The sequence below is a fragment of the Oculina patagonica genome, chromosome 8 (genome assembly GCF_052425735.1).
Source record: "Oculina patagonica isolate OP01 chromosome 8, crgOcupat, whole genome shotgun sequence".
Classification (NCBI taxonomy): domain Eukaryota; kingdom Metazoa; phylum Cnidaria; class Anthozoa; order Scleractinia; family Oculinidae; genus Oculina; species Oculina patagonica.
The window spans coordinates 22,290,594-22,303,976 of record NC_135765.1 but is presented as its reverse complement, the minus strand read 5'-3'; the positions used below and the strand labels follow the sequence as shown (position 1 = coordinate 22,303,976).

At 38.3% G+C, this 13,383-nt stretch overlaps 1 protein-coding gene across 1 annotated transcript in view; it reads left to right on the top strand.

Annotated features, from left to right (window-relative positions):
* The window catches only part of LOC144661917 (uncharacterized), a 459,725-nt gene that overhangs the window by 371,186 nt on the left and 75,156 nt on the right, over positions 1–13,383 (top strand). The window contains 2 exon segments of the mRNA XM_078522620.1: positions 8,385–8,493; positions 8,495–10,852. Of these exon segments, the coding sequence (XP_078378746.1) occupies positions 8,385–8,493; positions 8,495–10,840 (2,455 nt within the window). The 3' untranslated portion in view covers positions 10,841–10,852.

The window sequence follows — 13,383 nt, the reverse complement described above, 5'->3', positions numbered from 1 at the left end:
CTGGAATAAAATATTTGGCATCCTATTAACGCTGACAACTACTTGTGGCTACGTGTGATGATTCCCCCGTCCTGAAAGGTCCTGAAAGCAACAACTCTACCGAGTCTGTAAGTTACTTACTCTACAACCCCGCTTATCAATCAGGATAGTCGCATTCAAGAAATCAAGGGGGAAATACTAGACAAGAATTAAAGTTCAGTAAATTTTATTTAAGCAAATAATTATGCCTACATCTTCGCCTTAAAAGTTCACAATACTCGATACCCACCTCTTGTCGTAATTCTTCAGCATGCCGCCGATTCTCGCGAGTCACGCTACTTAGTCTAGGTTTCTTCGGTTCAGAACTGAAAGGAAACACCGAAGGTATAGCATCACGTTTTAGACGTCTTTTCACCTTTTGCTCGGGCAAAAACTGCGCTCTCAAGTCCGTTTCAAAGCAATCATCGGTGAAATGTTCACTGCACACATAACAGTGTTCCAATGGCGGAAGATTGTCTCTTCGGATCCTCGCTATCCAGGCTTTTTGCAATCCTTTATCCTTGGGAATGCGATGGTAACTTATGTCAGACGTTTTTTTGGAATGGTTAATGCACTCAGGTACGCAACAGTGGACCATTACTATTCCACAACAAGGTAATATGGAAACGAAAACTTCATAAATATTTTTAAGGCGAGTGATTATAATTTTCCCCGAGCAAAAAAATCCCGCCAAAGTCGATTTCACGATATGACGTCAAAATAAGTACCGCTGACCGTTTCGGCTACCGCATTCCGAAATCAAGATGGCGGGTCATTCAGGCAACTTTTCCTCGATTTTTTTGGTAAAAATAGTTTGTGTGTGTACGATTGATACCCGCCAGGATACTCCAGGTAGTATAATTATTGATATGAAGTTTTCTTAAAATTGGCCTTGAGTTCCCCTTTAAAAGTGAACTACGGCTAGAAATAACGAGATCTCTTCAAGGATGTATACTTGAGCAAAAAATTATTATTGTTCGCGCCAAAACTGTGCGGATGACCCCATGTAACACAACGGCTTATGTCACCTTTGTAATCGTTGTCGGCTCGTATTGCGCTAATGTTTGTTATCGAAGATAGTGAATAAAACTTGTTCAAAGTTTACCGTTTCGTCGTCCGTTGAACTTCGTAGGGATTCACCACGAACAATTATGATCTTCCTCTGCGAAGTACCTTAATACAGTCAAAACAAGCTACCTTACAGTACCCTTTACAGTCAAAACAACAAAAGGGTTTTTCTCAAGAGTAAATTATTTGGTTTAAGAATTTGATTTTGTTTTTTCTTCAACATCCCATTCTCGAAATGTATTATTCCTTGTTAAAACGGCAGCTTGATATCGCGATTCAAAACTCCGGTTCCAAACTCGAATGTTGAGTGGATTATCGTCTGGATTCACGCGACAGACACGTACGAATTTTGCCGAAACTTGCTTGTTTTCGCTACAGTAACACACGGTTTGTTTTGACGTTTCGCCATTAACTTATTTGAACACCCCTCAGACTCCTGTAATACCACAAAAGAGGTACGAAATTTCAAGTACTGAATAGGCTAAAAGATTCTACTGGCAGAAGAGAAAAACATACGGGGAAAAAACGTCTAACCCGGTTTTCATTGTCATGCAAATTAAGGTTGTTTGTCAAATTCTCACGTGCCTGCCGCTTGAGGCTGGCCAGATATGCAGTTGAATAACGATAACTCAAACCTTCAAGGGAGATCGAAAAAATTTTGAAGATATCGGGAGTTCGAGTTAGCGAGGGTAATAAATTATTAGAAAAAAAACATCTGGAGGGGAATCGGAGAAGGTTCGAGTTTAGCAGGAGGTTACTCTCCACTGCAACTCCGATCCAAGAATCGAAGGCTAATGCGAATGAAACAAAAACAGATTTTAAGTTCCTCACAATTGGAGGAATTTTAAGGTGTTTTGACAGTACTTTGCCGTGACCCGGAGCAGGCTTTCTGCAGGAAAAAGTTTAACTTTATCGAGGTGAGACAACTTTGATGCTCACAGCCTTGCTTCTAGTTATTTATAACATCAGGTCACGTTTGTAACGGGGTTTGTTAGCAGTTTGCATGCTTAGTCCGCATTTTATACCGTAGTCCGTATTTTATACCTAGTCCACAGTTTGAGTCCTCATTTTATACCCCAGTCCGTGTTTTATACCCAGTCCGTAGTCCGTAGTCCGCAGTCCGTGTTTCAGATGACGTAATCATCCAGAGCAATTTGTCCCACTTTCCACATCGCGCGTGCGCCTTTGAACACATATTAAGATACAGAGTTTATGATGAAGTGACTGTTAATCAAACAGTAAATGTTTTACAATTGGATACCTATTTGTGCGAATTCTAAAGAAAATTTGTGCACTTTATGTTTCTTAAGTGTTCAGAAGACGCGTAGAGAAGAGTAGACCACTCCAGAAATTCAGCTACTTAATGATGAATTCGACTTCACGAAGCTTGGATAGCTACGACTTCTCTTGATTAAACTTGTACTTTTTAGACATTTATCGACAGCTGCTTGTGTGAAAGATATTCTTTAGCTAATCATTCGTGCTCTAATTATTGGGTCGTTAACTTTTTGAAATGTTAGCTGAATTGGCCATTTATTAATCGGGCGTGGCCGATTTATAGTTTACCCTTTGGGCGTCGTAGACGATAGTCTCCTGTCGGCAAAAAATGACGGGGATAGCCTGGGCCAATCGGTTTCATTTCAGTTTTGACAGTAAATCGTTGTAGGAACACTGGGTCGACTTTTGGGCTAATCTGCAATCTGGTTCTCTTCTTTGCTTCGGCGGGAGGACAGAGAAAAAAGCTTAAGGGGTAAAGTACTAATAATCACCATTGTGAAACTGTAGTTGCTTTGACAAGTTGAAGCTATTTTTGTAAATAAAAGGGGTAACGTCATTCATGTCACGCAATGTTTTTGTGGGAAACTTTGAAACTAGACGCTTTGCTGGTTTCTACAAATAGCAGTGTGATCTGGCGGTACATTTTTTTGAGGCGGACTCCACTTTAAAACTATTTTTTTATATATTTAGCAAGAAGTATGTCGATTTTCATTTCCGCACAGTTGGGCGTCAAAGTCGCCAGTCACAAAGAGTAGAATGTTTGCACAACATGGTTTGGATATATTTTAGATTTGCCTAGTGACGTTAGTAAGACACTTCTCAAGACGTCAGCAAAACATTGGCAATGTACAGTATTGGTGTGAACTTGAATGGAATTTTTTACGAGATCAGTAAAGCTATCGAATGAAAAGATGACTTGAAAATGAAAACTTCGAATAATTATAATTAGATACCAATTGAATTTTAGATGATAAATTCCGGAAGTGACATCTGTGTTCAAAATAGGAATTTTTGTACAACTTAAAGTTCCGAAAAAAAGACCACATGTTTTGTGAAAATCACAGACAAACATGATCAGGAAAACAAAACAGGCCAATGGGTTTTATTCACGAAAATACAACTTTCTTAAGAAAGAGTTTGTAAACAAGACAATGGAATCGAATTACATTTCACACGAAATTTGCATACATTTGAACTTGCAAAAAAGAAGTATCTCTGCCGAGACATAATAGCGAGATCTTACATTAATAATTATTGTATTCTGATCTGATTGTTATTTTTTATGCATTAACTATTTGAAAGTGGTTCTCATCGATGAAAACAAAACGGTTTTTCATTCACTGCTTGAAGTATTTATAGACGTGAAAACATTCGCTTAATCAAATTATATTCTGCACGAAATATTTTGTATCTATTTGTCCCGAAACTTTGAGGAAATTAAAATCTTTGTGGACAGTACTGCATAAAAGCAGTTCATAGAATTGAATAAAAAGATAAGAACCATATTGATAAAGGAAATTTTAAAACTTTATTTTGCCTCATTTTGACGAATTCAGGATTTTCAAAGACTGCCAGTAAACGGCTGTATCTTGTCTGTCTCTAATGATTTTGCTACGGTTTCGAACGAGCTAATTTTTCAACATGATATCATGGTAGCGGGCAGAAGTCGGTTCGTTCTGAATTTTTCAATACGGTATACAAGTTACTGGTCAATATACAGACCCTCTGTACAGTAAAAAACGTTTTGGGAACAAACCATTCTGAACTTATTTTCTATGTTGATCAGTAAAAATCCTTAGTACGACATGGGGTTTGTTATCAAGTTCGTTAGTACGTTAATACTGCAAGGTGTATAACCTCAGAGAATTATTATCAAGTGTGTTTTGTTTTATTAGCGGTTTATACTCTAAGGTCTTGGTATGGGCGATCAAAATTAAGGCAAATTTCTGTTATTATCTGATTGCTTGGCACAGATTAGTACGATACTGAATTGGTTAGGAAATGTAAACAAACATTAAATTGAATGAGAGTAGAAAGGGAGGGACAGGTGGGGGTGAAAGGCTAAGGAGATGGAAAGGGAGGGAGAATTAAAATCCATGCTTGGTTATATCACGCAACCTTTGACTTCTGTTGAACAAAAACTTAAGGTGGGGTTCTACCTGAATTTGAATGGAACTTTAAGAGATTTAAAGAAGGGATTGAAGAAAAGAATGGAAACACCTCCAAACAGTTGACCCCCTCGCAAGAGCACTCCGGGTTGTCAGGAGACTGTTTGGTGTCCGTCCACCAATTTTTAACTTCAAATTCAAATTTTAAAATCACATTAAATCTCCAATATTTCTTATTTGTCTAAATTTTACTAATCCTTTGAGAAAAACTATCGCCTCCCAGACATCCCCCAAAATCGTCCAAAAATTAACAAAATACTGCAAAACAAATATATATGGGATAAGTAAAGCTTTTTTGGATTCCTTGAAACGCGGCTGAAATGGTTTTCAGTGTTTTCCAGCCCTTATACTTTGGGTCAGTACTACTATTCTTCACCAGTTGCTATTACAGTAATGGTATGAAACAAATACCTAATCATTGGTCAATAAGTTGTGATCATTTTCTTGACAATAGTAGTTACCTGATTAGGAGTTGTATACTGTTCCATTAAAGTGTAAGGGCTGGAAAATACTGAAATGTGTCAGCCACCTAAAGCGTTGGAAAAATTGGTCTTCAGGTAAAAACCCCGCCTTTATTAAGTATTGCGAAAAGGCTGCACTTTGCTAAGTGTTACAAATTTATATTTTCTAGACGTCTAGTTCAATCGTTTATTTGTATTGTGCGAAATATATTTTTATAAATTGAGACCATTATGTCATTAAGTAATAATGCAATATTGAAAACATTCCAGATTTTCATTATTAAATAGAAACACGAAAAATTCAAATTTGGGAAAACAAGCCTGTCAAAATGACGTTGCCATGGTGATTTCAAGTTACTGGCACAATAACTAATCCTACCAAATTATTGCGAGATAAATTTTAGATAAACGCGCAAAGTTTGGCAGCGTTTGGTTGAATCTTGAAAAAGGTATGCGCGGGCCTCAAAAGCCCCCCCCCCCCCTCCCCCCACCGGCCTGAATAGGTTTAAGTGACTGTTTTTCCAATGATTTTTACTGTACTGTACCCTGCCTTTCAAGTCAAAACAGAAAGCTAATTATTAAGCGCCCGATTTTAAGCTTCTCAAGCTTCTTGTTTGCTAAGGGATAAGCGTTTTTGTTTCCAACATAATCATCAGGCGTAAATGCTCTTGTGAACTTAAGTAGTGCAAAAGTAACCTTGCAACCGATGACCCATTGGAGGGTTTGTCATTTACTGCAACGATCTAGAAATGTCTTGACACATATTGACAAATATGTCTTCCTAAAATTATTGAAGCACGCCTTCTAGTTGTCGCCTCAAAAGAGCCACTGTACGATTTGCACGCAATTAAGCAAGCAATCTGTTTCTCATTTCTTAAGGTTACCGTATACCTTCAAGGGAGGGTTCTTTCAAAACAAATTTTTTTCAAGCTAAATCAATGATTTCTAGTTTATCTGCATTTATATTTAAAAAACTTGAAGCGAACGCGAGTTTTCCATATAAACGTATTTTTAAATTCAAGTCACAAGTCCACAAAGTGTTATAAGCCAATTAGAATGTGTCAACCGAAGTTTCTGTTGCCAACAATTTCATCATTTCAATTTCATTCTTGGTCAGAAAGATTAACCCAACACAACAGTTGACAAAAAAATTCGATCCTTTTGTCAGATTTCATAAGGCAACGACAGCTAATGCTGTGAAAAATAAATTTCGAAAGCCAATTTCGTCCTTTCCGTCTTGTAGCGGCACACTAGGCGGTTGTCGAAAAACCCCGAGCGAATCAAGTCGCCGATATTTAACATGCAAACAATTTCTGATCCTGTTTTCTTTTGCTTTGAAAAGTGTTCCTTTCCCATGTCATACACTCAAGCGACTTGTTGGCCTGAAACGTTTTCCAGTGGGACTCACCAGGAATCTTTCATATTGCTACTGGCTTGTTCATGCCCAGTATATGACCGCGGTATCCACAGTGTTGACATATGGCGCTGTAAAGGCGTGAAAAGTTCGTAAACTTTTAGAAGCGAAAAAGAGCGACTTTGATTTTATGCGAGTGCCTGCTGTTTGAACGAATTTATGGGGTATGAGAATTTTACGGATTGCCACGAAATTTGGCCCAAAGATCGTCAAGACATTTTGCCAAAAATACGTGCAAGGGATTTTCATTTTATGAAATGGATCCCCCAACTCTGGCTCTTCTAGTTACTCGTATCGGTAAAATTTTGAAACCCAAATTGAAGGAGGGATTGCGAAGCAACCAATGGGAATATCGATAAAGCCTCACACGGTTTCAAAGATGAATTCTTTGTAAATGATAGAGATAGATTGTTCAGTGTAAAATAGATAATTTATTTGGAAAGATTTACGTCACGGTTACCGCGACAACAACCTGCAAGAAAACGGCACCCCAACAAGAAAACCTTGAGAAATGCCGTACAGCCGAAACTTCGGTACTTTACAAAGCAAACAAACAAATTAAGTCTTTCTTTATTATTTACCCCAACAACAATTTACTGCGTGTTTTTATTGCGTGCCTATTTTCATATTTTTATATTTGTATTAAGAATTAAAAGTTGCTTCGCGTTTTGTTAGAACTAGTTTTAAAACCTTTTAGATAAAGCGAGGACGGGCTGTAAACCGCTATGTAGTGTTACTGTGTTGCAATGAGCGAATTTTGCACCAGATTTGCACTGCAAAAACCCATTCCTTTTCCACAGAATTACATAACGACCCCAAAACAACATTTCCTTAAAGAGATTTCGATAGGAAGGCGGTACGTTTATGCTGTAAGGGGCTCTAACAGTTTCTTTTTCTTGTATGTGTGACCAGCCTGGCGGGCCTGTAACCTGCAGGTGGATGATCTGTCTAACTCTACTCTTATACTTAAAATTACTAACTCATTGTTGATCAATTGGAGAACCAAATTTAAAAAAAGTTATATAAAATACAGTTACAGAAAGAGTTAAAATAACATAAATTAAACTAAGTATATCAGATTTATTTGATACCGTTACAATTTGTTTTGATAAATTCGTTTTTTCCAATTATATGTCATTTGACTTGACTCTGGGCAGGTTGACAAGACTAGTAGCACTTTACTTGATTTATGGGCCTGGTGTGTTAGTGATCAAAGTAAATCGCAGGACGCAAAACGACCGAAAACGAACAGTAAGCCTGTCACTCACGTTGTGAAAGGCAAGGTAAGTAATGCTAAATTTTGAACATTTCGCTCTCAAAACCTCAAATGTACCACAAATTACAGCAATGTAGAAAGAAAACGGGATTAACGACCCAGTCATTATATTGAACTTTTTAACAGACTGTTGCAGACTTGATTATTAATCGTGCTTAGTTTTCAGAAACAAATTATTATTCCTTCCTTTCAATAAGAAATCACCATAGCTTAACACTATTGAGGAGAGTGGTAAGTTGATTTGGTAATGCCTCGAATTATTGCCAACATAATCGTATTTTTCTTTATCATTGTGGACACAAACGAAGGCTAATCAATTCACAAATCAATGGACTGTTTGAATGACCAAACATACCTTACGAAAATGTCAATTTCGCCTACAAAACATCAATAATATTCGGACAGGATATTTTGTATACCATTTCCGGTAATTAGTTATGAAATTAGTTTATAAACAACCCTGTTTCTGCCTGATAGGAAAATAAAGTCCAGCTTCCCAAAACCTCCAGAGACGTGAAAGATAAGACTAAAGAAGGAACCTGGTATGGTGGTGATCTTGCATACTTAAATGTAATACTGTACTTGGAAATAGACACTGACAATCTTCGCAACGCTAACTGCAGTCCGGAAGATTTCAAAGAAGCCATCGAGTACGATGAATGGCGTCTGAAAATGGCGAAGGAAGTGGGAGACAGTGCTAGTGAAGGAATTGCTTATGGTAATCTTGGCAGCGCTTATCACAGAATGGGAGATTTCAAAACAGCCATCGAGTACCACGAACGTCGTTTAAAAATTGCCAAAGAAGTATCGAGAAGTAGGAGACAGGTCTAGAGAAGGAGGTGCTAATAGTAATCTTGGCAACGCGTATCTCAATCTGGGAGATTTCAAAACAGCCATCGAGTACTACGAATGTCATCTAAATATTGCCAAAGAAGTAGAAGACAGGGCTAAAGAACAACAAGCTTACGGTAATCTTGGCAACGCTTATGAAAGAATGGGAGATGTAGAAAAAGCCATCGAGTACCATGAACGTCTCCTAAAAATTAGCAAAGAAGTAGGACACAGGGGTGGAGAAGGAGCTGCCTATTATTATCTTGGCAACGCTTATGGCCATCTGGGAGATTTCAAAAAAGCCATCGAGTACCATGAACGTCATCTAAAAATTAGCAAAGAAGTAGGACACAGGGCTGGAGAAGGAGCTGCTTATGGTAATCTTGGCATCTCTTATTACAGTCTGGGAGATTTCGAAAAAGCCATCGAGTACCAGGAATGTAATCTAAAAATTACCAAAGAAGTAGGAAACAGGTATAGAGAAGCAAGTACGTATGGTAATCTTGGCAACGTTTATAACAGTCTGGGAGATTTCAAAAAAGTCATCGAGTACCATGAACGCCATCTAGAAACTGCCAAAGAACTACGGAACAGGCGTGGAGAAGGAACTGCTTGGGGTAATCTTGGCAACGCTTATGGCAGTCTGGGAGATTTCGAAAAAGCCATCGAGTACCAGGAACGTTCTCTAAAAATCGCCAAAGAAGTACGGGACAGGGTTGGAGAAGGAACTGCTTATGATAACCTAGGCATCGCCTTTTGCTGTCTGGGAGATTTCAAGAAAGCCGTTGAGTACCATGAACGCCGTCTAGAAATTGCCAAAGAAGTTGGAGACAGGGTTGGAGAGGCTATATCGCTTTTTGGCCTTGGTCAGAGCTTTGAATTAGAAGGCTTGCCATTTGAGGCTCTTGATTGTTATCATTCCAGTGTCAGAATGTTCAATCTTGTTAGGCGCGATCTATTGTGTAAAGATGAGTGGAAAGTTAGCTACCGCGATAAGCACAATAAAGTGTACACTTGTTTATGGCGTCTATTGCTAAAGCAAGGCGAAGTTGTCGAGGCTCTGTTTGCCGCTGAGCAGGGACGTGCACAAGCTTTGCATGATCTCATGATTTCAAAGTATGCAACTGAAACAGCTTATAAAGCGGAAGAAACAATTTATGACGTACTAAGTTGTCTCTCGTCGAATACTGTCTTTATGGCAGTTGACAGAAAAGAAATCATTTTCTGGATCATTCAAAACGGAAAAGATGTTCAATTGAGAAGAAAAACAATTGGTGATAATAGTTCGGAAGATGGGGCGAACACTGTTGCCGAGTCTTTAATTCACGACACTCGTGGAAAAATTGGCGTGAGAGGTAGTGTGAAATGCGAGGACCGTTCACTAGATAGGATAAGCCATGAAGAACTATCAAATAAGAGGTGTGATCAAACCACATCTCAAACGACGCACTTTGATACCAATCCTTTGAAAGCATTGTATAAGATCGTCATAAATCCTATCTCCGACTTGATTCATGGCAATGAACTCATGCTTGTTCCCGAAGGACCATTGTGCTTGGCCCCTTATGCTGCATTCCTCGATCCAAATTCACAGTACCTGTGCGATGTTTTCAAAATCCGAGTTATTCCGTCTCTGAGTAGCTTGAAACTGATCACAGATTATTCAGCAGATTACCACAGTACGTCTGGGGCTCTGCTCGTGGGTGATCCGTGTATGGAGGAAGTTCGTTACAAGCGAAAAAAGCTGCTACAGCTGCTTTATGCAAAAGTTGAAGTAGAAATGATTGGGAAAATACTCCACGCTGCACCCCTCACCGGAAAAGACGCAACAAAAGATGAAGTCTTAAAAAGACTCCCCTCAGTTGCTTTGGTACACATTGCAGCACATGGAAGTATGGAAACGGGAGAAATTGCCTTGGCACCAAACACTACACGAGCATCTAAGACCCCTATCAAGGAAGACTTCCTTTTAACAATGAAAGATGTGTTGAGCGTTCAACTGCGAGCAAGACTAGTTGTACTTAGTTGCTGTCATAGTGGTCGTGGTGAGATCAAGGCTGAGGGGTTGGTTGGCATTGCACGGGCCTTTTTGGGGGCTGGCGCTCGTTCTGTTCTTGTGTCATTGTGGGCGATCAATGACAAGGCCACTCTGGAGTTCATGAGGAGTTTCTACGGACATCTTGCAAAAAGACAAAGTGCCAGTGAAGCTCTGAACCGAGCCATGAAGTGTATGAGAGATTCCAACGAGTTTAGCGAAGTGAAGTACTGGGCGCCATTTGTACTCATCGGTGATGACGTTACACTGGACTTAGATGAAGGCGGTTAGATGTACTTCATTGTAAGTAGATCATTCTTAGACCTCGGACATACAAGCAAATCCATACCCCAACCGTGGTTAAAGGGGGGATGGAACCCCTCCCCAGAGACTTCCTTTCCGATATATTTTTGTCCAAACTGCAAACTTCTGTTCAGCTTTAATGTTATACCTTATTGTAGATCCAGTCGCTCTCAATCTTTTTTTAATAAACGTTTTTTCGATCAAGTTACTGGCATTTTTTTGACATTTTTTTTTGTTGTTGTAGAACTTAGAAGTTTGTACATCGAAAGAACAGGAGCTCAGTGATTGATCGTGATCTGGATGTTTATGTGCAAACCTGGTGGAAAGTCTTCATGATAAGACAACAGTCTCTACCTTCTCAAAAGAGGCCGTAAATACTATACTTTAAGCCGCAGACCCCCTATATAATGATCTTACGGCTAAGCCCAGCGTTTTTATTCTATTTTGAATGATTCAACTTTATATTCCTGGACATATTTTTAGGGCGACTTGACAGTAACTTCGAAGTAATCACAAATAAGTTGTAAGTTGAAATGCCCAACATTTCAGTCTAATGATTCTTTTAGTAATTGTATAACCCACTGCCTGCGACACACTTTATAAAGTAAATAGTATGAAATAAATTTGAATTTGAATTTGAAATTGTATTTGAATTCGCTAGGATAGGAGATACTGCTTAATTTTATGTTTAAAAAATATTAAGCTTTAGACAGTTTAAGGGCTAATTAGATTTTTATTATAGATACCAATTATCTTGCTTCTTAATAGTATCATTTGTTCTGCTAAATATTTTATCTGATTTGTTTGAATTTCAAGTATTGGGAACTTGTTTTCTGTGAAAAAATCGTTAAAGTTAGATTCATGTTGTATTTTGATATGAAGGTAATGATAATACAAACAGTTGTTTTAAAAAACAGCATTGGTGTGTTTTTAGTTTTTTATCCTATTTGCATTGTTCTTTGGGAAGATATTACTTAAAGACTGTAAAGACTACATAGGTTTGATGTCAAAGAATTCCTACTCTATTTCCTTTTACCAGCTGTCGTCCACTTGATTTTCTCTCCACTCCACTCTCGCCTGGCGAGAACCAACCCGAACTCTTCAATCCTCACGTATACTTACAACTAATGAAGATTTTCCTACACCATTTTTCAAATTAACATGACAGTTCCTTTCAAAACAACCAGGGATATAATTATCTCCACTAATTACAAGCAAAACACGCCTTGAGAACTAGCGAGACCGCCATTAAAAGCCCTCCTTGACCTACATCTCAAGGTGGCCTATTTGTGGGTGATATCCACAGGATATTCAGTGAAAATTTATCCATCTCAGCTGAAGGCAACTTAAAATTAACAAACTGTCAGTTAAAAACCTCAGCGTTTCTCAGCTAACAGTTCAAAATTTCGCCGATTCTCAGCTATCAATTACTCGCATCCACACCCTCTGCCCATGATGTAACGGCCTAGTACCCGACAAAATAGTTTTCTAGCCTTCTTAGCGTGTTAGGTCTTCAAAAATGACATTTATCTGAAACATTTTCATTATTGAACTTGCATATCATTTACACAACTGACCGTAGTTAAACGGATGGCCAAAGCAGCTTGAATTGAATAACTAAATCAGATTACAGGAAATTTTATATCCAGTTATGTTTGTCACCTAACTGATGAAGATCGAGTTAATTGTAATATGTTCCGTTAAATTGCGACATTTTAAAGTGCTGCGCTCCGTATCGTTGCCACATGTTAAAATTTTTGATCAATTTAAGACATCTTTTTGACATGTTTTGCACAACTTTCTAATGGCTTTCGTTTGAACTGGCCAATCAAAGTGCAAGGAGGACTGGTAAATTTCACCTTCACTCTACGTCAATTGTCAACTCCGCCTCTCTTACTTCTCGCATTTTTATTGGCCAGTCAAACATAAGCCATGAGAAAGTTGGCAAAAATTAATCAGAAAATTTATCAAGTGGCAACAGTACGGAGCGCAACGCTGTAACCGTTTAACGTTCAATAATTAAGTTCACACAGCCTCTCCAAGAAAAATCGATGCCAGCAAATAAGAAACGAACGCAAAATCTATATACACGTAGAGATAATGCAATGTTCCTGATCGTTTTGATTCTTAGTAATGCTCGAAAAAATAGAACAACTAAAATCAAAATTGTGTCTGCACGTCCTCACAAACCGTCCAGATTGAAGAAATATGTAATATTTATAAATACATGTAGTTGATACGACTTTCAGGCACCACTACCATAACCTATTAAGTTTGAAAACAACAACACGGAAAATATAATCATAAAATTTACAGTATTTTAAAAGACGAACCATCTTATCTTGTTTCCTATCTTCTATCCTTCCAATCTTTGTTAATACATAAAAAATACGCGCAGTGAGCTTCATGCGCCACTAGAGCACAATGGGTATGAAATTTTGGTAACCTATAGCTAGCTATCGACCCGATAAATTTTAGTCAGAGTTCACCTGTTGGCCGACCGAGTCAACTGTGCGCACAGGGTACCCATA